Raw genomic sequence first — 25,946 nt, forward strand, 5'->3', positions numbered from 1 at the left:
GCTAACACCAGTTATTTTATTTTCTGTTTTCTGTTTTTGTTTTTTTGTTAAAGTAACAGTCATCCTAATGTGTGTGAATTAGGTATTTCACTGTGGTTTTGATTTTATTTCTAAATGAAATAATTTTAGCTGAAGTTGGAAAATGAAACCCAGTAACATAAGATTTATAAACTGGCAAAATTTAGCTTGAAGACAGATATTAGAAATACCCACAAAGTGCTTTGCTTACTTTGGGTCACAAGGTAAGGATTTCTCTTGAAGTTTCCCTTCTATTTATCAGCATGTTTTATACTTCTCTGAGCCATGGAATTATTATTTCTATAGTTTATCAACACACTGATGTGATGAAGGTAAAGGAATGTCTGGAACTACTGTATCAGAACCTTCTCACATGGTTGGTGGGAATGCAAGCTGGTGCACCCATTTTGGAAAACTGTGTGGAGATTCCTCAAAAAATTAAAAAATAAAGCTACCCTATGACCCTGCACTTGCACTACTGAGTATTTACCCCAAAGATACAGATGTAGTGAAAAGAAGGGCCATCTGTACCCCAATGTTCACAGCAGCAATGGCCACAATCACCAAACCATGGAAGGAGCCAAGATGCCCTTCAACAGACAAATGGGTAAAGAAGATGTGGTCCATATATACAATAAAGTATTATGTCTCCATCAGAAAGGATCAATACCCAACTTCTGTATCAACATGGACAGGACTAGAAGAGATTATGCTGAGTGAAATAAGTCAAGCAGAGAAAGTCAATTATCATATAGTTTCACTTACTTGCGGAACATAAGGGAATAACACGGAGAATATTCAGAGAAGGAAAGGAAAAGTGAATTGGGGAAAATCAGAGGGGGAGACAAACCATGAGAGACTATGGACTCTGAGAAACAAACAGGGTTTTAGAGGGGATTGATGGGGGGATGGGTGAGCCTGGTGGTGGGTATTAGGGAGGGCACGTATTGCATGGAGCACCGGGTGTGGTGCATAAACAATGAATCTTGGAACACTGAAAAAATAAAATTAAAGAAACAAAATGAATCATATATAAACTATTAAGAACCTGCTTTCTAAAACAGATAACTCTAGATAGTGTTAAATTTTTCATAGTTTATAATGTCCATAAAGTCTTAAATATCATGTAATTTTTTAAAAGGCATGTGGTGGGGGGAGGGGGTGGAGGATGTTCCTGGTTGGCTCTATCTGTTGAGTGTCCAACTCCGGTTTTGGTTTAGGTTGTGACCTTGAGGTCGTGGGATCAAACCCCATGTCGGGCTCCAGACTTGTCCCTCTCCCTCTCCCTCTCCCCATCCCGTCCCCCAGCTTGCACTTGCTTGCTCAGTCTCTCTCTAAAATTAAAAAAAAAATCTTTTTTTTAAAAAGATTTTATTTATTTATCTGACAGACAGAGATGACAAGTAGGCAGAGAGGCAGACAGAGACAGGAGGAAGCAGCCTCCCTGGTGAGCAGAGAGCTGGATGCGGGGCTCGATCCCAGAACCCTGGGATCATGACCTGAGCTGAAGACAGAGGCTTTAACCCACTGAGACACCCAGGTGCCCCTAAAAAAAATCTTAAAAAGGGAAAAAAATGTTAACACAAATAAACAAATAAAGATAATTATCAGTTAAATATCAATACTCATAAATGAGATGGTGAAGTCCACACCTGTTATGTCACCACAGTCTGGAGAAGAGACTGCACTTTGGGAAATTATGAAGAAACAGGGCAACTAACTAAATGATTGAGAGAAGTTCACTAAATGACATTAATCCGTCAATAGAAGCACAGGATAATGCCAGAAGCAGACTAAAAATTACATAACACAGGGCCCACAAGATGAGAACAGATACATCAGAGGTGGTGTTAAACCCCTGAACTTAACCCATGGCTCCCTGTGTAACAGAGCAGCGACTATGTGCCAGGCACGGGGCCCATCACTGGAGACACAGGAGGGAGGCACCAATGGCTCTGGCCACACAGTGGAAAATGGGCTGGAAAGGAGCACAGCTGATAGGCATGGGAGACTCTGCAGCAGTCAGGATAGGAAGATCAGGGTTTGAACGGGGACATGACAGGAGAGACTGACAGTCCTATCAGACCGACCTAGAGTCCAGTGACCCCCGACAACCAAGAAGGTGAGCTGCTGCAGGAGACCTGAGGCTTCCAGCTCGTGCAGCTGGATGGGTAATGCCTTCTGAGACAGGGAGCCCTGTTGGGGGAAAGAAAGTTACAGGTGGACAGCCCAGAGGACGTTCCCCATGTAGGCGGTGCACACACACCTTGTGAAGCTCGAAGAAAACAGCTCTCAGAAATATGAGTTTCTACGGCACATAAACAGAATTAAGCATGGATCCCAGGGCTGGGGAGACAGCTTAGGGAGAGAGAAAAGGAGGGGCCAGACCAGAGCCTTAAGAGTCCCTCCTGTTTTAACATCTGGGGAGAGAGTAAAGAGGCAGCAAAGGAGAGGGAGGAATAAAATCTGGTATGTTCTACTCTTAAGATGGAGAAGAAGCTACAAGGCAGACAGAGGTGTTCCTAAGTAGCTGCATTAGGCTTACAATATTATACAGGGCTTATAAAAAGGAAATTCATCTCTTCCATAGTGAAAAATAAAAGATGTAAAAACACTTCAGGCAGTGACTGTGCGGGTAGAGAGGGGTGAGGAGGCCATGGGGGTGGGGTACTAAGAAGGGAGGGTAAGGAGAGAGAGGGAAAAGGGGAGAGAGGAGGAGAAGGGAGGAGAAAAAGAGAAAGGGAGGAAAGATGGAAGAAATGAACCTTAATGGAAGCGAAACTCTAGGCCAATAAAGAAAAGTCAGATCAGGGGCTCCTGGGTGGCTCAGTCAGTTAAGAATCTGACTTTTGGGTGCCTGGGTGGCTCAGTGGATTGAGCCACTGCCTTCGGCTCAGGTCATGATCTCAGGGTCCTGGGATGAAGTCCCACATTGGGCTCTCTGCTCAGCAGGGAGCCTGCTTCCTCCTCTCTCTCTCTGCCTGCCTCTCTGCCTACTTGTGATCTCTCTCTGTCAAATAAATAAATAAAATCTTTAAAAAAAAAAAAAAGAATCTGACTCTTAATTCTGGTTCAGGTCATGATCTCAAGTTTTATGAGATCAAGGCCTGAGTCCGCTTCACGCTCAGCAAGAGTCTGCTCTGTCTCTCCCTCTGCCGCTCCCTCATCTCTAATAAATAAATAAAATATTTTTAAAAAGAAAAGTCAAGTCAAACCATCAGCTAGCAGCAGCTCCTCCACAGAGCTTCCCATGATTCTCCTGATCCCTAAACCATAGACAGAGAAGAGTCCTACACCGCCTCCAAAGCAGCAGGGGCTCCCTTATGGCTTCTGTGGCCAGCTCGTACCAGCCAACTGTCTGTGAAACAGGTGCACGGTCAACACCCAGGGAGACTGTCTGCCGCTCCCACTGAAACAGGGGTTCTTCCAAGATAGGGAGAGGGGGTGGCTGGCACTCAAATGTTTGCTGAATGAGCAAATAGATGAATAACAGTTCTTTTTCTTAAGAAGGGTTATTATTCCACTTTTAGTCCTTTATTAATGAATAAACAATTTTTTAAATCTTAAAAACCTAGACTCTTTTTTTTTTTAAAGATTTTATTTATTTATTTGACAGAGAGAGATCACAAGTAGGCAGAGAGGCAGGCAGAGAGAGAGAGAGAGAGAGGAAAGCAGGCTCTCCGCTCAGCAGAGAGCCCGATGCGGGACTCGATCCCAGGACGCTGGGATCATGACCTGAGCCGAAGGCAGCGGCTTAACCCACTGAGCCACCCAGGCGCCCCAAAAAAAAGCTAACTTCAGATACAAGGTGTTCCCCAGAATGGATCAAGGGGGTACTATACTAAAAGCCAAAATCATGAGAAGAAATTACTAACATATTTCAAATTCCAAATAGCCAATAAACTGCTAAGAAGTCCAGTCTTAAATATACTGGAAAGTAATGAAACAGGAAACCATTATAGGGCAGTATTACACATCTTAAGAGCAGAACATACCAGATGTACCAGCAAATTAGGGTGATCCTTCCACTTACCCCACATCCCCCGGCTGTGTTTTTCTGAGTATAGTGTAGGTAGTTGACTTCTCAGTCTCTCCCACCTAGTAAACCCCAAGTTCCCTGAGGACAAGGACCGCATCTCATTCCCACTTGTGTGCCCAGTATCTAGCCCAATGCTAGGAAAGGGTGTAACCTCAGAGTGCTTGATTCATGGACACATCACCCACGTAAGAGCTCCGGCGCTGGAATCTGGCAACAAGAGGGTACATTTTCATATGAGGGACTGAGGTAAAAATGAGGCCACAAAGAATGGCATTCCAGAAAGGGAACTGCATTGACAAAGGCAGAGTAGATTTAAAGGTGACACTGAGCCCCTGGCTTGTGAGCCAGGTGTAGTAGTTCAGAGGAGGACTGAGTCCACTCTGCTGTGCCAAGCACAGAAAGGCAAGAAGACCTTCCAAGAAGCCCCAGGAAGTCACACAGCATGGCATTCTTACAACATTATGGCACCTTTGTGGGAGCTTCCAAGCCTCTCTCGGTGAACAGCAACATAACAGCATTTGGTTGTGACACTTACTGGTGAGAAAAAGTAGGTCACTGACTAGAGCTCAACGATATTTTCAATTTTTGAAGATTTTACTTTTTAATGGCATTTATTATGTTAAATGAACAAAAAGAGTGGGCTAATGTTTTAGATCATGACTTTCGTTTGTGTGAAAATTGTCGTTCTTCAGGTAAAGATCCAGGCCAGGTCAAGCAAACCACAGCCAGACTCTGACCTTGGTACCCCAGACTGCATCTTTTACAAAGGTGGACAATGAACTCTTTTCATTCTCCATCAGGAAGAGCTACACTTGGGGCGCCTGGGGGGCTCAGCTGGTTAAGTGACTGCCTTCGGCTCAGGTCATGACCCTGGAGTCCCGGGATCCAGTTCCGCATCCCACTCCCTGTTCCACGGGGGAGTCTTCTGCTTCCTCTGACCCTCCCCGCTGCTTGTGCTTGCACTCTCTCACTCTTTCTCTTTCTCAAATGAATACCAAAGGAAAAAAAAAAAAAAAGAAATCTTAAAAAAAAAAGAAGAGCTACACTTGTGGTGAGCACAGCATAAAGAATAGACTTATCAAATCACTACGTTGTACATGTGCAACAAATTCAACACTGTGTGTCAACTACACTCAAAATAATTAAAAATTAAAAAAGAATCACAAAATATATAATAATACAAATTAAGAGCAGAAAACTAAGACTGGACCTAAGTAAGTTTTCAGCTTTTTAAAGCCCGAGACAAAAGCACGAGACAAAGGTGGCTGTGGAAACAATGTTCACCCTAAGACTCTATTCCTTTACACAGACGAGGTATGCAAATCTCGCCAAGCTTCCCACTGAAACAGATTCTCACTGGCTCGGTGCAAGTGGGTGGCTACTCAATTTTCTTCTTACCTACTTTATACCACAGTTAGTAGACTTATTAATAAGTATGTTAATGATATTTACAGTAACATTTAATACTAAAAAGAATTCCATGTCTGATATTCCACTAGGGCTAACTAAAGGAATTAGGTATTACAATACACTGCATTACCAAGGGAAGGCAGCTGTTATGCTGGGAGATGAGGCATTCATAATAAGCTCCACTTAATAGCATGTAATTTAGCAGAACTTGTCAGTAAGGCCATATTCAAGGGTCAGCTTCAATTTCTTTAGTAAACTCCCAGTTGGATATTTTAATTCTCTGCCAAGTAAAATAATAATTGATTTTGCCTAAACAATATTCTTAGACCATTCATTGCTAATAGGACAAGCTTGTTCAATTAAATTTTCAGATTTAAATTCATGAGAAGGACTATCCTAGGAGTCTCTAGAAAATACAGGTTAGTGAGCAATTATAGAGTAATGAAAAGCATTCAGCTGACTACATGTAACAAAACTGTTCAAAAGCATGGGGGAGGAATAAAATGCAAACTCTTGGAATCAAGGATATATACCAAAACCTTGATGGTACTGAAATTATTCCAAACTGATTTGAGAGCGTTAATCTAGGACTACCAGAGAACACAGTGATGTAGGAGGACCTGAAGTTCATCTCCTCCTCCCATGGATACAATTAAGTAACACCCACATCAGTGTGAATAACCCAGAAAACAACTTGAAGACTGGCAGAACAAACTCTCCACAGCTAAACGTAGAGAAGAGGACACAATGAAGAGGGTAGCAAGGGCAGAGACATGGCTGGGAGCCAAATGGACTCACAGGGGCTGTCCCCAGAAGGGAGGGACATATGGGCATGGAGAGGGGGAGAGAAACAGCGACCCTTACACCAGGGAGCCTGCAGGGGAAACCCACAAGGGGAAGACACATCCTAGCAACAACAGGCTTTGGAAACCAGAGGCGCCAAATTTTACAATTTCTTAAACAAGTGGGGCATAACACCTGGAACTTGAAACATCAGTGGTCTCAGCTCTGGGAGAGTAGGCAGGGTGAAAGGAAACTGAGTCTTTGCCCTGAGACAGAACAATAAACAGCCCTGCAGAAATACAGCATACAAAGAGCAGTTTGAAAAAACCATTAGGGGAGGAAGATTTGCTTACTAATTCAAGCACGTCTGGAGGGGCAGAAACCCTTGGGAGACTTCCCCAGGAACAAAGGAGCTGGCAGGAGCCATTTCCCTCCCCTGCCCCCTAGTCAAAACACAAGGGCATGTGCTAGAACCAGCACAGTGCAAACATGCTCCCACCTAACTTGCTTAACAGCATCCCCCACACCCCCACACCCCCACATTCTCCTGTGGATGTGCCCCCTCCAGCCAGGCCTCTGCTCCCACAGGAGGCCCAAGCAAACCGTGCTAACACTGTGTGTCCTAGACCCAGCTGCTTCTGCAGATCTGCCCCCTCCAACCAGCAGGCCAAGTCCCTAAAGCTAAGGTTCCCTACCTTAGTGGACCAGCACAAACCTTGCTAACAATGCCCACCTGCACCCATGTTCTCCTGCAGTCCTGTTTCCTCCAGTATGTTTTTGGCCAGAGCCCATCCAATGTGGTGCTACAACCCTGGCAGTGTGCAAAGAGCCCCAACAGGGGCTAGCACAACCCCAAAGTGACTTCTACCCCAGGGACAGAGGAAGATAACCTCATATACCAGTCCAACTGTGACCCCAGCAGTGGCCTAAGGACAGATATCTGGTATGACTGCAACACCTCCTTCCTCTCCTCCCCGTCCCCCACAAAACCAACACTTCTCAAGGGACAAAACAGGGAAAGCCTCTGCCACTGGGTGCTACTACATCTCTGACAAATGCCTGGGCTGACTAAACTCAAGCCCAAGGCAGTCCCAGACTGGCCTATGTAGGAACCAAACCTTCCCAAAACAAGCAAAATGAGACACTGCAGGCTACTGGACTAAAAGCGAAAGTGGCTTAGCCACAAAAGCAGGGCACACACAATACAACCAGGAGACCCTCCAGCGAAGCACCAGGTTCTGGGGAACAGGGGACACCGTACTGCAGGATACTACTTCTTTACAAGATCACGAATTTCAACAGCAGGAGACATAGGTGACTTTCCAAAAACATAGAAACAGACACAGACACAAAATGAGGAGACAGAGGAATATGCCCCAAATCAAGGGGGAAAAAAAAAACCACACACACACACACAGCAAGAGAGTTAAATAAAACAGAGATAATATGCATGACAGAATTCAAAGTAATGGTCATAAAGATACTCATTGGACTTGAGAAAAGGGTGCAAGACTTCAGTGAGACCCTCAACAAAGAGACAGAAAACATAAAAAAAAGAACCAATCAGAGATGAAAAACTCAACATCTGAAATTAAAAATACACTAGATGAATAGCAGACTAGAGGAAGCAGAACTGACCATCATTTGAAGGACAGAGTAACAGAAAGTAAGTGAGATGAATAGGAGAGAAAAAAAATAATAAAAAAATGTGTAATGACATTCACATTACAGAGATCCCACAAGGAGATGACAGAAGGAAAATAAGGCAGAAAATTTATTTGAAGAAATAACAGCTGAAAACTTCCTGAATCTAGGGAAGGAAACAGAAATCCAGATCCAGGAAGCACAGAGAGCCCCCAGCAAAATCAACCCAAAGAGATCCACATTAAGACACACAGTAATTAACATGGCAGAATGTAATGACAGAGAATGTGAAAAGTAGCAACAGAAAAGAAGACATTTACATATGTGGGAAACCCTATAATCTGGTTATCAGCAGATTCTTCAGCAGAAACTTTGCAGGCCAGAAGACAGTGGTATGATATATTCAAAGAGCTGAAAGGAAACAAGCTGCAGCCAATCCTTCAGAACAGAAGGAGAGATAAAGAGTTTCCTAGACAAAAAAATGTTAGAGGTTCTCATGACCACTAAACAGTCCTACAGGAAATGTTCAAGGGGATTCATTGAGTGGAAAAGAAAGACCATAAGCAGAAGTAAAAAAAAAGTAGGAAGCACAAAAGGAGTAAAATTAAGTATATCTATAAAAATCAGTCAAGGGGTTCACAGAATTAAAAGGAAGTAAAGTATGACACCACATATCTAAAACGTAACAGGGAGAAGAGTAAAGAATGGGTTCAAACTTAAGTGATGATCAATTTCATCTAGATTGCTATATGCAGAAGATGTTATACACAACTCTAATGGTAACCACAGATCAAAAACCAGTAATAGATGTTAATATACCAATAATAAAAATGTAAACATGTAAATAATAAAGTTTATCACTAAAGAAAGCCATCAAAATGTGAACAAAAAGAGCAAGAGAAGGGACAGAGAAGACTACAAAAACAACCATAAAACAAGTAAGAAAGTGGCATTAAGCATATAACTGTCAATAACTACTTCGAATGTAAATGGCCTAAACACTCCAAAAAAAGATACAGGGTGACAGAATGGATAAAAAAGTAAGACCCACCTATATGCTGCCTACAAAAACTCATTTCAGACCTAAAGACACATGAAGATTGAAAGTGAAGGGATGGAAAAGTATTTATCATGCAAATGGAAGTGAAAAGAAAGCTGGGGTAGCAGTAGTCATATATGACAAAATGAACTTTACAAAACAAAGACTTAACAACAGACAAAGAAGGGCACTATATAATTATAAAGGGAAAAATCCAACAAGAAAATATAATAATTGTACATATTTATGCACCTAACATGGGAACACCCAAATATCTAAAGCAGCTAATAACAAACATAAAGTAATCAATAGTATTAATAGTAGGGGACTTTAATATCCCATTTACAACAATTGGTAAATCTTATCCAAACAAAAAGTCAATAAGGAAATACTGGCTTTGAATGACACACTGGACAAGATCAATCGGTTATATTCAGAATATTCTACCCTAAAAGAGCAGAATAAACACTCTTTGTAAGTGCATATGAATTATTCTCCTGAATAGGTCACATATTAGGCTACAAAACAAATCTCAACAAATTCAAAAAGACTGAAGTCATACATGCATCTTTTCTTACCATATGAAGAAATCAACAACAACAACAAAAATTCTGGAAACAACACAAATACATGGAGATTAAATAACATTCTACTAAACAATGAATGGGGCAACCAAGAAATCAAAAAGGAAATAAAAAAATAATAAAGACAAATGAATTTGAAAATAGTCCAAAATATTTGGGATGCAGCAAAAGAGGAAAGAGGGAAGTTTATAGCAATACGGGCCTACCTCAAGAAGCAAGGAAACTCTCAAATAACCAACCTAACCTTACACCTGAAGGAACTAGAAAAACAAGTTCAAATACCAGCCCCCACCGGCTGCCAAAATATGAAGAAGAACCAAATAATAAAGATTAAAGCAGAAATAAACAAAATAGATACTACTAGCAATAGAAAAGATCAATGAACTCAGGAGCTGGTTCATTGGAAAGATCAACAAAATTGATATACCTTTAGCCAGCCTCACAAAAAAAAAAAAGAGAGAGAGAGAGAGAGAGAGAGGACTCAAATTCAGAAATGAGAGAAACAATAACCAACACCACAAAAAATAAAGAATTATAAAAGAATATTATGAAATATTATAAGCCAACAAACTGAACAATGTCGAAGAAATGGATAAATTTCTAGAAACTTATAACCTCCCAAAACTGAATCAGCAATAGAAAATTTGAACAGACTAATTACCAGCAATGAAACTGATTCGATAATCAAAACACTCCTAAGAAATAAAAGTCCAGGAACTGATGGCTTCATAAGTAAATTCTATCCAACATTTAAAGAAGAGTTAATAACCTTAAAAAAAAAAAAAGAACAAGAGTCAACACCTATTTCTCTCAAACTATTCCAAAAAAAGAGAAGAGGAAGGAAAGGTTATGAAACCAACATTGTCCTGATTACCAAAACCAGATAAAGGCAGCATAAAAAAGGAGAACTACAGACCAATACCTCTGATGAACATAGAGAAATATAGCGAACCCTCAACAAAATATTAGCAAACTAAAATCCAACGATACAGTAAAAAATCATTTACCACCATCAAGTGCGATTTGGGATGCAAGAGTAGTTCAGTATTTGCAAATCAATCAATGTGATACATCACATTAACGAAGAAAGAATAAAAATCATACGATCATTTCAAAAGATAAAGAGAAGGCATTTGACAAAGTACAATATCCATTCATGATAAAAATCCTCAACAAAGTACATTTAGAGGAAAAATACCTCAACACAATAAAGGCCTTATTTTTCAACCCACAACTAATAATATCCTCAGCTTTTCCCCTAAGGTGAAGAATAAGACAAGGATGTGCATTCTCACTTTTATTCTACATAGTACTGGAAATCCTAAACACAGCAACCAGACAACAAAAAGAAATAAAAGGCATCCAAGTCACTAAGGAAGAAGTAAAACTTTCACTATTTGTAGATGACATAACAGGACAGTACATACAGAAAACCTAAAAACTCCCACCAAAAAACTGCTAGAATTGACAAATTCAGCAAAGTCAAGGGTACAAAATCAATGTACAGAAATCTTGCATTTCTACACACCAATTAGGAAGCAACAGAAAGAATACAACCCCACTTAGAAGTGTACCAAAAACAATAAGATACCTAGAAATAAATCTACCCAAAAAGGTGAAAGATCTGTACTCTGAAAACTATAAAATACTGATAAAGAAACTGAAGATAAGAAATGGAAAGACATTCCATGCTCATGGATTTAAAGAACAAATATTGCTGAAATGCCTATACTATCCAAAGCAATTTACACATTTAATGCAATCGCTAACAAAACAGCAACAGCATTTTTCACACAACTAGAACAAATAATCCTAAAATTTGTATGGAACCACAAGACACCAAAGTTATCTTGAAACAGAAAAGCAAACCTGGAAGCATCGCAATCCCAGACTTCAAGTTATATTACAAAGTGTAATAATCAAAACAGTATGGTACTGGCAAAAAAAATAGACACACAGATCAACAGAACAGAACAGAAGACCCAAAAATAAACCCACAATTATGTGGTCAATTAATTATCAACAAAGCAGGAAAGAATATCCAATGAAAAATAGTCTCTTCAATAAACGGTGCTGAGAAAACTGGACAGCCAGATGCAAAAGAATGAAGCTGGACCATTTTCTTATACCATACATAAAAATAAATCCGAAATGGACTAAACAACAAAATGTGAAACCTGAAACCATAAAAACCATATAAGACAACACAGACAGTAACTTCTTTGCTGTCAGGCATAGCAAGTTTTTGTTTTAGATATGCCTCCTGAAGCAAGGAAAACAAAAGCAAAAATAAACTCGGGACTACATCAAAATAAAAAGCTTCTGCACAGCAGAAGAAACAATCAACAAAACTAAAAGTCAACCTACACAATGGGAGTAAATAATTGCAAATGGCATATCCAATAAAGGGTTAGCATCCAAAATATATAAAGAACTTAGAAAACTCAATACCCAAAAAACAAATATTCCAATTAAAAAATGGGCAGAAGACATGAACAGACATTTCCCCAAAGTAGACATACAGATGGCCAACAGGTACATGAAAAGATGTTTATCATCACCTACCATCAGAGAAATGCAAATCGAAACCACAATGAAGTACCACCTCAAACTTGTCAGAAAGGCTAAAATCAACAATACAAGACATAACAGGTGTTAGCGAGGATGTAAAGAAACAAAGAACGCTCATGCACTGTTGGTGGAAATGCAAACTGGTACAGCTTATGTGGAAAACAGCATGGAGGTTCCTCAAAAAGTTAAAAATGGAAATATTCTATATGATCCTGCAATCACACTACTGAGTATTTAGCCAAAGAATATAAAAACACTAATTCAAATGGATACATGCACTCCAATGTTTACTGTGGCATTATTTACAATAACCAAATTACCGAAGCAGCCTAAGTGTCCACTGATTAAAGAATGGATAAAGAAGATGTGGAATATACATACACAAACAAAGACACACACATACAATGGAGTATTATTCAGCCATAAAAAAGAATGAAATCTTGCTATTTGCAACAACATGGGTGGAGACTGAATATAATGCTAAGCAAAATAAGTCAGAGAAGACAAATACCATATGACTTCGCTCATATGTGCAATTTAAGAAACAAAACAAACAAGCAAAGGGGAAAAAAAGAAAAAGACAAACCAAGAGACAAACTCTTAATCATAAAGAACAAACTAATGGTTACCAGAGGGGAGGGTGGCAGGGGGATGAGTTAAATAGGTGCACTTGTAATAAGCACAAGCCTGATGTATGGAATTGTTGAATCACTATATTGTACACCTGAAACTAATATAACACTGTAAATTAACTAAATGTAATTAACTAAATGTAATTAAAATAAAATGAAATAAAAGTAATTAAAATAAAAACCTAAAAGAACAAAAAAGTCTGAGAAACAATTACAGACAAGAGGAGCCTAAGGAGATATGACAACTAAATATAATATGGTATCCTGGATGAGATCCTGGGAAAGAGAATAAAGCATGAACTTTGGTTAATCACTATCAGTTCTTTAATTGTAACAAATACACACATATAAGAGGCCAAAAATAATGTTACAGATGTTATATAATGTTACAGACGTTAGAAATAAACTAGGTTTGAGGTATATGGGAACTCTGTACTATCTTCACAATTCCTATATATCTAAAATTAAAAACTAACTCAAGAAAATGTATCAATAAAAATGAAAATGCAATATATGAAAATTTATGTAAAATACCTGAAGCTTAGAGGGATATTTATTAAATCCCCACATTAAAAAAGGAGAAATCTCAAATCAATAACCTAACCTTCCACCTTAAGCTGTAATTTCTTTAGTTTAATTCCCACTTCGGTGTTTTAATTCTCTACCAAGTAAAATAATATACAATTGATTTTTATAAACAGTATTTGTAAGTAACTAGAAGAAAAAGAAGAGCAAACTAAACCTAAAGCAAGCAGGAGGAAGGAATTAATGAAGATTAGAGTGGAAATAAATGAAATACATAACAGAAAAACAGAAAATCAATAAAACTGAATGTTGGTTCTTTAGAAAGATCACAAAAATTGATAAACCTTTAGCCAGACCAATCAAGAAAAAAAGAAAGAAGACTAAAATTAGTAAAAGCAGGAAGAGAAGGAGACATTACAATAGACTTAACAGAAATAAAAATTATAAGGGAATACTATAAACAACTATCATCCAACCAACTGGATAATTTAGATGAAATGGACAAATTCCTAAATGACACAAACTAACTGAAGAAGAAATAGAGAATTGGAATAGACTTATAATAAGGAAAGAGACTGAATTTATAATATAAAAACTTCCAACAAAGAAAAATACTGACCAAAACGGCTTTGGTAGTGAATTCTACCGAACATTTAAAATAAGAATTAACACCAATCCTCAAACTCTTCAGAAAAACAGAAAGGCCCAGTGGTGTGCAGTAAGGAGGGCACATATTGCATGGAGCACCGCGGCACTGGGTGTTATATGTAAACAATGAATCTTGGAACACTACATCAAAAACTAATGATGTATGGTATGATGACTAACATAACACAACAAAAAATGAAAATTAAAATTAAAAAAAGAAAGAAAGAAAAAGAAAAACAGCAAGGGAAGGAATGCTTCCTAATCATGAGGTCAGCATTATGCTGATTCCAAAACCGAAGAGATCACAATACACTCAAAGGGCCATATCCCCTACAAATATAAATGCAACAATTCTCAACAAAAACTAGCAAACCAAATCCAGCAACACATAAAAATAATTATATACCACAACAAAGTGGGTAATTTATCCAAGGAATGCAAGGTTGGTTTTAACATATCAATAAAGTAACGGAAAAACCAATGATCAATCTCAATACATGCAGGAAAAGCATCTGACAGAATCTAATACTCTTTTAAGAAAAACAAAACAAAACTCCACAAATTAGGAACACAAGGGAACTTCCTCAACTTGACAGAAGGCATCTATGAAAAACCCACAGCTAACTTACCCAACAGAAAAGGACGGAAAGCTTTCCCTATAAGATTTTGAACAAGACAAGGATGCGTACTCTCACCACTTCTATTCAACACTGTGCTAGAGGTCTAGCTAAGCCAAATATGCCAGAAAAAAACAGGAAAAACTATTCAGCTTAGAAAGGAAGAATTGAAACTATATCTATTTGCTGATGACATGACCTTCCATATCAAAAATTCTAAGGAATCTAGTAAAATACTATTAGGACTAAAATGAGTTCAGCAATGTGGAAGAATACAAGATGAATCTACAAATATAAATTATATTCCTATACATTAGCAATAAATCTGAAAATAAAAATTAAGAAAACAATTCCACTTACTATTACATGAAACAGAATACCCAGGAATAAATTTTATGAAGAAGTGCTAGACTTATGCATTGGAAACTATAAAACTGCTTAAAGAAAATGAAGAAAATCTAAAAGGAAAGACATCCCATGTTCTCAGACTAGAAGACTTACTAGTGGTGTTAAAACTACAATAGTCCCCAAATTGATCTACATATTCAATGTGGTCCCTGACAAAATCCTAGCTGGTTTTGTTTCTGCTTGTTTGTTTTGCAGAAACTAGCAAGCTGATTTTAAAATTGAAAATGTAAGGATCACAGAATAGCTAAAAAATCTTGAAGAAGAACACAGTCGAAAGATTCAGAGAAATACTTTCTTTTTTCTTTTTGAGAGAGAGTGGGAGAGTGAGGGGAGGGGCAGACGGAGAGAGAACCTTAAGCAGGCTCCATGCCCAGCACAGAGCCCAATCTCAAGATCTAAGGCAAAATCAAGAGTCGGAAGCTTAACCGACTGAGCTACCCAGGTGCCCTGAGAGTTAAACTTTCTAACTTAGACTACAAAGCTATGGTAATCAAGACAGTGTGGTATGGACATTAGGAAATACAAACAGACCAATGAAATAAAACTGAAAGTCCAGAAATAAACTTGCCCATTTATGGTCAACTGATTTTATGACAAGAGTTATAAAACAATTCAATGAGAAAGGGACAGTCTCTTCAACAAATGGCACTGCAACAACTGGATATCCACATGCAAAGGAATAAATCTGGATCCCTGCATCACAAAAATGAGTTCAAAATGGATCATACCTAAATGTATATACCTAAATATAAGACCTAAAATCACATAACTCCTAAAAGAATACATCAGAATAAATCACTTCACCCTGTGTTATTTAATGGTTTCTTAGATACAACACCAAAAACACAGAGACAAAAGAAAAAATACATACAGATTGGGCTTTATGAAAATGAAAAACCTAAATTGTAAATGATACTATTAAGAAAGTGAATGACAACACACAGAATAGGAGAAGATACTTGTGAATCATTACCTGACAAGGGACTTTTAAGGCAGAACATATAAAGAACTCTTACAATTCAATAATAAAAAGACAACCCAATTTAAAAATGGGCAAAGCATTTGAATAGACATTTCTCCAAAGAAGATAAACAAACGCCCAATAAACACATGGAAAGATGCTCAACACTTCATATCTACTAGAATGGCCAACATCAAAAAAGACAACAAGTGTTGGCAAGGATATTATGTAGAGAAACTGGAACCCTCCTATTACGGAACTGCCAAGTGGAATGAATGTAAAATGGTACAACCACACAGAAAAACAGACTGTTCCTCAAAAAAATTAAAGACTTACCATATGACCCAGCAATTCCACTCTTAGGTATATAGCAAGAGAAATGAAAATATATGCCTACTCAAAAAAAAAAAAAATGTGCACAAATATTCACAGTAGCTAAAAAATAATAATAATAGCTAAAAAACAGAATCTCATATGTCCATTAACTGATGAATGACTAAACAAAATGGAAGATTATTTAGCAATAAAAAAGAATGAAATACTCTACATGTTACAAAATGGATTATGTTTAAAAACATTACGTTAAGTGAAAAGCCAGTCACAAAAGGCTATATTGTATTAATCTGTTCTATGAAATGTCTAGAATAGGGAAGTCCCTTGAGAAAGAAAATAGATTGGTGGGGTTATCTGTGTCTAGAATGGGGTCTGGGGATGGGGAATGGCTGCTAAAGAGTTTCTGTATGGGATGATGAAAATATTCTGAAATTAGGCTGTGGTGATGGTTGCACAAGATACCAAAAAACCACTGAAGTGCTTACTTTAATTAAGGGGATTTTATGGTAAGTTAAGCTATATCTCAATAAAGCTACAAAAAAGAAGAAATTAATAAAAAGGTAATACATCTTCTGTCTGGTTAGTCCCATTTGTTGCCATCCTCATTTCTTCTCCACTCCCCCTTTCTTTATGCCCGACTCCTCTCTATCAGCTACTAACTAACTTCCTCTCTCTCTCCCATCATCCATCACTGCGGCCCTCCAGATAGAACCAACCTGATAAGCAACACCCAGGGACTTGGCTGAGCAACGTCCCCAGGCCAATGACTTCGCCACCCTCCCTTCAGAAAGCTTACCTTAATACCTTAAGCAAAATAGCAGAACAGAGTTTAAAGTTATAAAACTCCCAGCATAGGAGAAGACTACCACAAGTAGCTCCTGAATGCTCCCCCTATGTTTCAGGCAAAATGCAAGACACATCAATACCACTTTCAATTACCTCAGGAGTAGGCAGTTATTCTACGCTTACTTTGATATTTAATATTTATTGGGCAGTGAACAAGAAAGACAAAAAGATTTTTTAAAAACCTCTTAATCATGGAATGTATAAACAAAATAAGATAAATGAGTCAAGCATTAAAAAATGTTAATTGGTGACAAGTGCTATGAAGAAAAACAAAGCAGGAAATGATGAGAAAGGAATGTGGGGGAGGAGAGAGATTACAATTCAGAGTATGATGGCCTCGAGGATGTGCCCTTTGAGCAAAGACTTGAAGGAAGGCAGGGCGGCGCCACATGCCTATTGGGAAAGAGGATTCCAGGCAGCAGGGTCACATGCCGAAGTCCCAAGTCAGGTACTGGTATGAAGAGAGGCAGCTGAGTTGAAATGAAAGATGGCCTAACCTTGCTATAGGTTACGTAAGGGTCTTCTCTGTGTCTTTCTTGAGGAAGATGAGGAACCACTGAAGGTTCTGAACAGAGTAAGAAAAACAATGGTTCAGGACAGAGCCCTGGGCCCCTCTGTCCTATCACCTCTGGGTCATGACTGCTCTAAGGGTAAACATCTGACCCAAAGGAACCAGGTTAGTCAATGATAAAGCCAATCAAAATTCACCCCCTCTCCAAAATCTGAACTAAACAGAAGAGGTCGAATTAGCCAGTGCTGGGCCTTCAGTGAAAAAGTGATGGACAGTCAAGGTTAGGGCAGTTACTTCCCTGCCACGTCCAACCAGCCAGAAGCCAACCTGAAATTCAATATTGCAAACCCAAAGGGAGGAGCAGAAACAAGAAGAGGCAGCCCCAGAAAGGGGACAGATAGAGGAACCTGCTGGAGGGTGAGTACACAGATATATGGGATTCCTGAACCTTTCAATAAATCTCCTGCCTTGGCCTCTTTGTGTGGGTTTCTCATCCTTATAGTCAAAATCCCTGGCTTTGACAGGGAGCTGTATTTTGTTATCCAAGCATCACACATGGGACTGAAATGGCTGTCTGTTCATAGCTTTAAGTTTAATCCAGCTCTAATAACCCCTGAGGGAAAGGACTGGCTCTACAGAGGGGCAGCTGGGCACCATGGCCTTCCACCCAACCCTGGCTCCCCACAGCTGTGGGTGGGAATATTACACAATGCCCCCAAGTGAAAACTTATCAGAAATCAGCAAAGAGCGATTTCAGTTACCTATCCCCTTTAATTTCCTCATGCGTCAATATCAATGGCAGAGCTTTCCCAATATTCTGCTAGGCTAAAAAAATACATTTGGTGATGTAAAGTTACTGTGACTCTTTTAGAATAAAGTTAATTAAGCTGTGAAATACTTGCTTTGCAGTAACTAGGTTCTGAGTATTTGAAGGTCCTGGAAGCTGTCTTACCACAGGCAGGATGCAGTTTTGCTCCTTGTGGGCAACAGGGCCGCAGCTAACTTGCTGTCCTCCCTGCACCACTAGCCTCCTCCAACCATCAGCCTCCTCCTGGGCAGCATGACAAGATGCCAAGAGAATGCCCAGTAGAAAGGCAGAGGTTCAGTCTGAGTAGACAGACCTGCTCTGAACGGCTGCTTCCAATTCCAAGGGACAGAGCAAAGAGAAGAATTATCACACAAGGGTCTAGCTCAGAACACGCACAGATCCGCCTTCTGCCCACAGGCATGCAGGCTGACTCTTGGCCTCACAAGCAGCAGCACAGCAGCGGCAGCCGGGGGTTCAGTCTGCAGTGCTGTACCCACCACACAGGACCCCAAAGCTGCTTATCTTTAGGCTGGAACTACTAAGACCTCAATACAAGCTAATCTCCTGCTAAGCACCAGTTTATCTAAGAGGACAAGTGAAGATTTCAGTAGTTATAATTACTGACAAAAATGCACCACTCGGGCGCCTGGGTGGCTCAGTGGGTTGGGCCGCTGCCTTCGGCTCGGGTCATGATCTCGGGGTCCTGGGATCGAGTCCCGCGTCGGGCTCAAAAAAAAAAAAAAGCACCACTCCTACAGCACTCCCAAGACACGAATTAACCAATCCTCCCTGTCACCCTTGGAAATGGAATGCATTTTAGATGTTCTCTCAACATCTCCGCCAAAGCTGGGAGTGGCAGGGATTAAAATCTCAGCTCTCTGTCCTCTTCATGCTAATAAGTCTAAACAATCAGGTCACAGTCAGGTCATAATTTTCTTAAGAATTAAAGATAAAAAAAAATCCCCACCATGTTCCATCCACAGCAGCTTCAAAATAAATCATCATGGCATGAAAGTTTAGTATGAATCTCATCTGTGGTTTCATCTGGTTTTCTTACCCTCCTTTTCTCTTTATCACCATTTCCCTTTACAACAATTTCAACTCTGTTTCCCTGCTGCATGTTTTTGTAAGAGTTTGAAATCCACTGGGTGAACAACTAAGCCATAAATACACTTCTCACATAGGACTGAAGAGCTATTATCATTCCAAATACCCAATGATTACTTGCTCAATGTCTGTTTTACCCATTAGGTGGCAAGTTTAGTGAGAGAAAACCTGAACACACAAACGACAAACCACTGAATGAATAAACAAACAGGTTTACTGTTGAATTAGCTGAAGGGCATAAAGCTCTTAGTGTAGCAGAGATACAAAGGGTCCTTGGGTGGCCTGTAAACTTTCTAGTGGACAACAATCTCTTCTCAGAAGCAACAGGGAATGGCTTTCTGCTCTCCCTCTGGGAGGGCTCACTCACAGGCACAGCTAACTGCTTATCTGAGTTGCATGCAATGTAAAATAAAAGGTCAGCGAGAATGGGTTCTACTGTCCATCTATTTCCCAAATGAGATTTGACCTAAATAGCCCCTAAAGTTTTAAGAATCTAAGTAAGATTACAGATTTTTATCTCTGTGTGTCTTAAAGTACATGTCCATGTTGTCTCTATCTTACAAACACATTATTGACACAAAAATCACAAAAAAGAAGGAAGCAACATATAGTACCTCTTCCTATAATGGGAGTCATAGAGGATGTATGTGTTCATCACATCTTCTTAATGTCATTAAAACCTTTGCAGGGTTTAACAGGAAACCGGGACATTAGCAGGGAGTAAGTGGCTTTGGTCCTTCTTACTTCCCTTTTAGCCCAAGGTTTTACTTATGTGCATTTAATGTTTCAACATTCATTGGTTTTGAATGTGATTTTACAACTGATTTTAGGTGGGGACGGTGGAACAGACTTCACACTCCCCTTTTGGGAGATCCATTCTGTACTCTCCCGGGGTGGAGGGGGAGACAACCTCGAAGGCGAAGATGTAGTTTCCCGAGGGTACCTGGTGAGACTCCCTGTTTGCACCCACTCCAGTCATCTAGAGAGCGGCTGTGGTCATGGGAAGGCACTCACCAGGGTGACAATGGCACATTCGGCCGTCAGCTGAGCAGCACTGAACAGTGTCCGAACAAACCGGTAAATCTGCTTCTGCTCTGGGTTGTGTTTATCATAATCTGGTGGCACTTCGGATTTCTGGGGAAGGAAATGTTTTCAGATGACTGGCCACCCAATAAAAACAGAAGAGAAATAATTAAACACTATCAGAAGGAAGAGATTACCGAAAGAGGGTGAAGGTTTTCATCAAAAATATCTAAGAGCATCCTTCCATCTGGGTCCCTGGTGGGGAAAATAAGAGAAAATGGAGTTTACTTTCTGTAAGAATGTCACTCAAGATAAAATAAAAATACATTTTGATTTAACATATTTCAAAAAACTAAAGTCAATGCTAGATGTCAGAGATGCTACTGGTTATCCACGAATAATCTCTCTTGTGTACAATATTTAATCATTTCTGTTTAAAGTCTATGAAATGAAGGTTATAAACCATATTTAGCTGAATTAACCTAAGCAAAAAAAAAAAAAATCTAGATTTTCATTTTCTGAGTTTTCAAATGAACCAAATCTATGCAAGTGACAAACTTCTTTAAACATCTTGCTTCTCAACAAAGGCTAATGGATATGCTTAAACCATCACTATATGGTAGCTGAAAGGAAAGAAGTTCAAGGGTAAAAATGAACATTCAGTGCGCCCTGGAAATTAATTTGAAATTTTCACAACATTTAACTTAAACACTTCATTAAGAGTGATTTTATACTGAAAAACAAGAGGTAATGTGTAGAAAAGCTTAACTCAGTAATCCATACATCTCTAAAAGAATGGCTGGTTGTTACAAGGCCAGTAAATGCCATCAAAAGTGGTGACTTGCACTGGATGCACAGTGCCTGGACCTGGGCACCACAGAGACAACCGCACCTCACTGTGCCGGCTCCTCCTTCTTCTGTTTTGTCATCTGACTTCTACCAGAGAGAAGGTTTCTACTACATTAAAATAGTTTACATCTAAATTTACACCGAAGTTCCTTCTCATTTAAAACTATAAACATTTTTTCTCGTGTTGAAGTAGCACATAGTAAATTTTTAAAATAGTAGTTTATAAAAGAAAGACTGTTTAAGCAAATTATACAGAAACTCAAGAGTGAAAAGGAAGCTGGGCATTATCAAGAAGGTTTGCTGTGTTCTGCTGGCTTCAAACACGAACACCCATTTGGTTCCCTCTGACTGAGCTGCTAGCAGTTCAGCACTTACCTGGGAAGTTTTGGTAAATTAAACTAACTCTAGAAATTCCATGACAACATAAGTAAAGAATACAAAGGCTGAAGCAACTAGAACATAAGAGGAAAAAAATAGGAGAAACAATATAGGAGATAATGTGTAATGTTTTTAGCACAAAATTAATCATCCACATACCTGTTTTTGATGTGGTAATATATTGCGAGAGCTACACTGTAAAATAAAATGCAGGGTTCAATGTTTTGTAAGCATATTCAAAATGTTATAGATTATCTTTCTGACCATAAATATATAAACTGAAGTAAAAGTCAAACAATTCAACTGAATAGTCCCATTTAATTCAGAACACTAATCAAGAAATCACACTCTCCAAAGGAAGTCAATCTTGTACTCATTCCCTCCAACTATTAAATCTTTTCCAGGAACACAAAAACTTCAAGAGGTATTTGGAAACAAATTCTCTTTCTACTTGAAATTTTAAGCTTTCTTCACTTGTAAAATGCTGGCACTTTGTAAAATCAGGTACTGAAAAGCAAATACCATTGGAAATTTCCAACTTAGTACCTCCTAATTTAGAAAAACTATAGTTTCTTTATAACTACCTAAAAATGTGAGTATCACCCACAGTGGTTTGCTGGGGTTTTTTTCCTTTTAAATCAATAACCTCTTGGTAATCCACCTAACTTACTCATTCACTTACTGAAGTAGTACTGTAACTCTTTTTTTCCCCCCAGATTTTTTTTTATATTTATTTATTTATTTATTTGTCAGAGAGACAGGCAACAGCACAGAGAGCTGCAGGCGGAACAGGCAGAGCAGGCAGAGGGAGAAGCAGGCTCCCTGCTGAGCAGGGAGTCCGATGTAGAACTCAATCCCAGGACCCTGGGATCATGACCCGAGCCAAAGGCAGACGCTTAACCAACTGAGCCAACCAGGAATCCCTATAACTCTTATTTTAACACTACCTTAAAATTCTATTTTACATTTTAAAAGATGTGAATTTAATGAAGATACTCCCCTCCCCTGAATATTTTTTTCCAAATAATGGTTTTCTGATTTTAAAAATGTGTTATATTCATATTGTAGAACTTTTGGAAAATATAAAAGGTATATTTAAAAAAAAAAGTAAACCATCTGCCTAATGATGACTACTGTTAGCTTGAGATATATAGGTATCTATTCCTATTTGGGGCACCTGGGTGGTAAATAGTCCGTAAAGTGTCTGCGTTCAGCTTGGGTCATGATCCCAGGGTCCTGGGATCAAGTCCCAAATGGGGTTCCCTGCTCAGCAGAGAGCCTGCTTCTCCCTCTTCCCGCCAGTCTGCTTACTTGTGCTCTCTCTCTCTCCGTCAAATAAATAAAATCCTTAAAAGGAAAAAAAGATATCTATTCTTATCTATAAATGATATGTATAAACAGGTTTGCATACTATTTTTTCCTCATTAATATTTTTCTTGCCATTAAAATATGCTTTAAAAACATGACTTTAAATGGCTGCTTACAGTCCACTGTATAGCTGCTGAATAACTACTGCCCTGCTACTCAACACTTGTGTCTGGTATTTTGCAATTATAATTAACACCATATTGACACCTTCATAGATAAGTACTTGTGCAACCCGGGACCATATTATTTCCATAAGGAAACACTCTATAATTGAAATTATCCAATCTGAAGTCATTAATAATTGTAAGGCTCCCCATATACACTGCCACCAATTTTTGCAGAAAAAGAATGCTGGTTTACTTCCCCACGAGTGTCTGCTGCAACCTCATCCTTGCTGACACTTACCTTGACTATTCTGAAAAACGGTTCTCTAACCGGAGAGGTAAAGAAGTGCGCTTGTTTTCAATGTGAGTTCCTATACCACCTATTAAGTTAGCAGGGTTACTCATGTTAACTGGCCTATATATTTTTTTAATTTCCTCTTCTGTAAGTTGTCTAAATCATTCCACTACTTTTGTTTTACTTCAAAACTTACTGAGGAAAACAGAATTTATGCTCAGGCTTCTAAGAATTTCACTAACTGGCTGCATCAGACTGTGCTCTGGGTACTCAGAGCACAGAAACCGCCATCCAGAGCACAGGATGCAGGTGGAGGGTTCAATCCGAAACATATCCGCTTACTCAGTGTTGGACTCCAAACAGCTCAAAGGCTCCCTATGACTTCCTATGACAATGACAAGAAACCTCTCATCTTCCAAGGCACTCTCTCTCTCTGGGCATATTCATTCATAGGATTTCAGCTAAGTGTTAAAAGTCCTCTTGAGCAAATGGCAATATATTCTCTTTCTCCTAACATCTTTAAGAGTGTCCAAGCTGACAAAGGAATTATAACTGGGGTGAAAGGGCTTCAGAATTAAAAAATAAAAATTATACAGTTTTCAAGCATACGTTAATAGCCCTGTAGTGAAAAACAGTAGATGTTATCAACTCTATTTCATAAGTGAGAAAAATTCAGGTTCAGACACTGGACACCAGGATTTCTGACTGGTACAGTGGTTTGGGGCCCTTTCGTACTACCATGTTGCCTCTGGGAAAAGGGAAGAAATTGCTGTTTAATTCATTTAATAGTCATGCTGTGATGATAACTGTTTTCTAATCTAATGTCAGATTTAAACGGATGTTTCATATGACTGGATGTGGTTAGTGACTAGTTTAATCACTTCCATGGATTGAGGAAGAAAATGGTTCTTGCCTCCTCTATAATGGAGCATGACACAGGAAAAGTATTTCTGGATCGGGAGAACGAACTGGGTTTAAAACCTGGCTGCTTCATTTATTAGAGTTCATTTACCTCCCAGAGCCTACATTTCCTTACCTACAAAATTAGGACAATTCAACATATATTACAGAGCTATTATTATAACCAAATGAAATATATAAAAGTGTTATTTCAAACAAAATTCTAAAACAAAATTCATTATCATTATAGTTGTTATCCTAGCATAATTCCAACTCAAGGGGTGTTGTTGCTTCTGCAAATTGAGTGAAATCTTCAGGGCCCCAAGGTCACTATCTTCTGAATCTCCTAAGCCAAAAGCAAAACTGGATGTCATCATGGCCTTAGATCTTCAGGAAAAAGAGAGCCACAATGTAGGACAGTTTCCACTCAAGATAATATCCCCAAAAGTAGGAAAACCAAGCTCAGAATTCACATACAGCACAGCTCCATGGGCCAGTTTAGTTGGTCATCATGAAAGGAGTAATTGTGGGAAGCACGGGGCAGTCAGCTGAAAATCAATCCCACACTTTGGGCTTCGGAGGCCTGGTCAGTTCTGCTACATCCTCAGAAAATGGTGAGATCTCACCAAAGATGGGCTGGGGTCAAACGAGAGGTATATTTGGACCAAAGGGTTTGCTCAACTGTGTTTGCCACACGGTTGGGAATAAAGAAATGCTATTTTCCTGATGAAGAAAACAAAACAGATTTGTGGCTGTTGGCCTTGTACTTATCCTCTGACCTAGAGCTAAATCAGCAAAGTGCATGACAATCCTGAAACCTCTGAAGACCAAGAGATGTTGGGTTCCAGCAGCAAAGAGGAGGTGCAGGGGGTGCAGGCATGCGGGCAAGCAGCTGCTCTCCAACCCTCAGAGGCCAAGGACCATGGGTGACTTGGCCACTATTGTGCACGGGTCTCCACTGGCCCTAGACCCTTTTCACTCATCGTCATTCCTATGCCTGTTATAGGATTTTGGAAGGGAAGATGGAGGTCGGCTGCAGAGGCATGGGGGTTGGTTAGCAAATGCTAAATTCATACCACACAGCTGTTGGCATTTAGGGGAAAGATGGGAAACTCAAGTTCTCAAAAAAGAAATTATGCCTCTGAGAAGAATAAGCACAGAATACCCAAACTTGTTACATTTAAAACTTTTCGTTCACTGTTAGAACAGCACTTGACCCCCATGCATTCCTCAACTAGAATTTGAAAATATGTTTGTTCCTTTGGCAGCTCACATTTTACAGAAGGGTTTTCTTTTAAAAAATTAAGTTAGAAATTGATGGTTAGAAGTCAGAGGATTTTCTCAAAGAAACAAGGTCATACTTCGTTTTCAGGAAGTAAGTTCAGCCCACAGATGCTCACCATGTCCATAATGAAGCTCAAGAGCTTTAATGGTTTTGGTATTTTTAATGTCCCAGGAAAGGGGACCAAGAAAAGAGCTTAGATTTAGGGAAAGCATAAAAAGGAAAACAGGAGTTTCTTTTTGTTAGGTGTCGGGTTAAGTTCC

The 25,946-nt window shown here is 39.2% G+C and overlaps 1 protein-coding gene across 1 annotated transcript in view; it reads right to left on the reverse strand.

The window, feature by feature from the left end:
• Positions 1-25,946, reverse strand: part of CCNY (cyclin Y) — a 223,319-nt gene that overhangs the window by 16,628 nt on the left and 180,745 nt on the right. The window contains exons 5-7 of the mRNA XM_044228613.1: positions 21,894-21,929; positions 20,705-20,762; positions 20,499-20,618 (exon numbers count right to left, since the gene is read on the reverse strand). Of these exons, the coding sequence (XP_044084548.1) occupies positions 20,499-20,618; positions 20,705-20,762; positions 21,894-21,929 (214 nt within the window). The remainder of the gene's footprint in view (positions 1-20,498; positions 20,619-20,704; positions 20,763-21,893; positions 21,930-25,946) is intronic.

This window comes from Neovison vison, chromosome 12 (assembly GCF_020171115.1).
Source record: "Neovison vison isolate M4711 chromosome 12, ASM_NN_V1, whole genome shotgun sequence".
Classification (NCBI taxonomy): domain Eukaryota; kingdom Metazoa; phylum Chordata; class Mammalia; order Carnivora; family Mustelidae; genus Neogale; species Neogale vison.